The 3,073-nt window shown below is 34.9% G+C and overlaps 1 protein-coding gene across 3 annotated transcripts; it reads right to left on the bottom strand.

Moving 5' to 3' along the window:
* Positions 1–322: 322 nt before the first annotated feature.
* LOC108366628 (uncharacterized) lies at positions 323–1,864 on the bottom strand. 3 transcript variants are annotated; one of them, XM_017621080.1, is made up of 6 exons: positions 1,505–1,864; positions 1,228–1,444; positions 981–1,169; positions 705–920; positions 571–633; positions 323–514 (listed from the first exon to the last, which is right to left on the bottom strand). In XM_017621080.1, exons 2-6 carry the CDS (start codon positions 1,441–1,443, stop codon positions 479–481), a joined length of 720 nt encoding a protein of 239 aa, XP_017476569.1. In that variant the 5' UTR covers position 1,444; positions 1,505–1,864; the 3' UTR covers positions 323–478. The 3 variants fall into 3 exon arrangements, with proteins under 3 accessions (XP_017476569.1, XP_017476568.1, XP_017476570.1); XM_017621079.1 differs by having other exon boundaries at positions 1,509–1,864; XM_017621081.1 differs by having other exon boundaries at positions 1,554–1,864.
* Positions 1,865–3,073: the final 1,209 nt, after the last annotated feature.

Below are 3,073 nucleotides of genomic sequence, written 5' to 3'. Positions count from 1 at the left end.
AAAAAAAAAATCTGCAAAAAAATAAAAGGTTTTCGAGATCCTTCCCCGCAAAGTACAATTTTTTTTATATTTTTACAAAAAAAATTAAAAAAATCGGTAATGATTGTTCGTTATTTTTGAATCTACAGGACCTAGCAAAAGTGTTGTACGCACAGTTTATAGAAAATTTTATTACCTTTTAAAAGCTTCAAACCGTTTTGGAATTGCTTAATTCGTTCTTGAGATATATATGATAAAGTGGACCCAATTTTTATTTTTTTTGCAAAAACGGTAAATTGGAAATATCTCAAAAACGGTACCATAGAATTAAAAATAACCTTGATTTTCGGAATCAGGGGGTGATTTTACATAAGAATTTCATAACGGCGTTTCTGGTAAAGAGAAAAAGTTGACATTTGTGGTCCAGTGTTATTAAAGGCATCCGCACATGCCTTTAAACCTTCCCCCATTGTGTTCATAGCTTCGGCCAACGATTTCGCTACCTGCACACTCGCCGTTTTTGTTTAGCTAACAACTGTTGAAAGAGCATACGAATGTAATACTATTTTTTTAGTATGTACAAAAAATTACCTTCAAAGCATCTGTTTGTCTACCTGCTATTTGTACATTCGCTGCACTCGACTCTGCTAGCATCTGTTGAAAAAGAACCGAAAAAATTATGTCATAAAATTTTACTTATGTAAAGTTACAAATATGCAAATTACTTTTAAGGCATTTGCTTGGGTCTGAGCAATTTCCAAAAATGTTTTTTGGGCCTCGGTACCACCGTCCACACGCCTTCTTTTTGCACCTCTACGAGGCGTTTTTCCTGCAGGAGTTACAGGAGTCGATGTGCACATCTCAATGCTCACTTCGTGGGAAATAGATGGCATCTCGATGATGACACTTTCATCACCCTCTTCTATACGAAGTTGGAGTTCCTAATGATGGGAAGAATTGTTAACTGCTGTGCTATTCATAACGATTTATTTGCTTTTTACCTCTTGCACTGGCACACTTTCAGCAACAGTTTCATTGCCCTGCACATAGTCGCTACCGACAAGGGCAATCACACGCCTCTCAAGCTCAGTGGGTGGGTCTTCATTAATGGGATTGTTTCCCGTCATGGCCTGCTTTCGTTTTCTATCACGCACCTTAATACTAGTACGGCTCTTCAAATCACTCCATACCTTTTTGCAAAACAAAATTTTAAACGTGGTATTAAATTACTAAACAACTTTTACATACTGTGCACCATTGGTCGACGTTCTTCACCAAACCACCAAGGCTATTCAGCATTGACGCTAGCTCACTCCACTTCTTGTCGCAGTCCGACTTGCCATGAAGCTTCTGGAACCTTGATCCTGCCAATCCCGGCTTTTCCGCCAAAAAGTCCACCATGCGACTTAGTTGTTCTGCTGTGGTCCGGCTTCTCTTTTGAACACTGGGTACTGACGAAGCCATTCTATAATATGCGAAAAAGGTTATGTCTAATAATACAAAATAAATAAACGTTTTATTTTACTTACTTTTTGTAAAAGTATATTAAAATATTCAGAAAACTATGTGTATACCACTTTGCAAGCAAGGAATTTATCTGTTTTTCGTCATTCTTCTTTGTGCTTTTCGAATTTTTTGACGTTTCGTTAAGCTGAGATGCCACCTTTCTTTTATTGAAATAAAAAGAAAATGTCAGCTGTTTAGTGTCGTTAAAAATGAGTTACCGACTAACACAATCGTTACTGCAAACCACAAAAATCGTTATATTAGACCTCGACAAATCGTATCGTTAAAAGTTAGTGAATTGCACTACTGTTCTGATATATGCGTCGACATTACAATATTCAAACGAAGTGAAAATAAATTGAATTGAAGTAAATGACAATTTTTTGTATGAATATCCAAAAATATTTTCTCTATGTATATATATGTATGTATGTATGTATTTCTTCGCACCTATTACAATACGAACAAATTTGTTTGTAAAACAAACTTTAACCGAAATGATTTCGAATGATTTGAATATTTTTCATTCACTCATTCGCATTCTTCCATTTGAAAATAGAAAATGTAAAACAAAATTTATACATATTCATAACTTACAAAATTCCAAACGCTGAGTGTTTTGTAAGTGAAGTAAAATATTCAAATCTACTGTACTCTGCTTGGCTAGTAGTTTGAATGAATGCATGCAGCCCTCTACTTTACGTTATTTTTAAAAAACACTTACTGAAATGCTTGCTAGGTACTCAGTTTTAACGTAATACACTAAAAACTGAATTTTTGACCATTTTTTTTTGTAACACAGTAAAAGTAGTTTTCCCGTTCAACAGTTTTACCTCAAAATTGTTCTGAATTTAGCGCCCTCTACTGTTAACAAAAAGAAGAGTTGGTAAATTAAACTTAAAAATCTATTAAAGGTAATATGTTAGCTTTACAAAAATGTATATTAAGTACATAAATATTGTAAGCACTTTATCTTATTTTAATTTTGCCAATGGGATAAAGCACTGTGAAACAGTTTCACATAACATACGACTTGAGCAAATATGGTTTTATTGCAAGAAAAGATTCCCTGCTGCATAATCATCATCTCTTGAAGAATCTTATACAGAACTTTATACATCGTTGCACAGTTAGTAGATATAATAGCTCTGATCCAATACTTTTCGTGAAAAATCCTGTAAAAATGTCAAAGAGAAAAATTACTCTCCGAAGTGAGAGTAGAAAGTGAGTAACAACAAAAACTACGGGAACAAAAAAAGCATTTTTCCTGTACAAACGTCAACCAGTGATCGCTTGACTCTTTTCATGATTTTACCAGAAGAAAAAGTTCGGGCAAAATCTTGCAACTTCAATCTCTACGCAACTCTCCAAAAATCGCTCTCATTTACAGGATTTTGGAGGAATTTGGAGTACGGGATCATTTTTCCTGTAACTTTCTTTAAGTTCGTGTAAAAACCTGTAAGTTCATGGAGTACTGGATCAGGCTAATATGTTAAGCGCAATGGGGCATAATCGTAGTACTCAGCAGTGCTACCGTTTGCTGATTTTCGAGCGAAGTGAAAACTAAGGCATCCAATGCCGGCCCATT

This window comes from Rhagoletis zephyria, unplaced genomic scaffold (assembly GCF_001687245.7).
Source record: "Rhagoletis zephyria isolate East Lansing unplaced genomic scaffold, Rhagoletis_zephyria_1.1 Rzeph_scaffold_02349, whole genome shotgun sequence".
Classification (NCBI taxonomy): domain Eukaryota; kingdom Metazoa; phylum Arthropoda; class Insecta; order Diptera; family Tephritidae; genus Rhagoletis; species Rhagoletis zephyria.
This window is presented reverse-complemented; position numbering and strand designations above follow the sequence as displayed.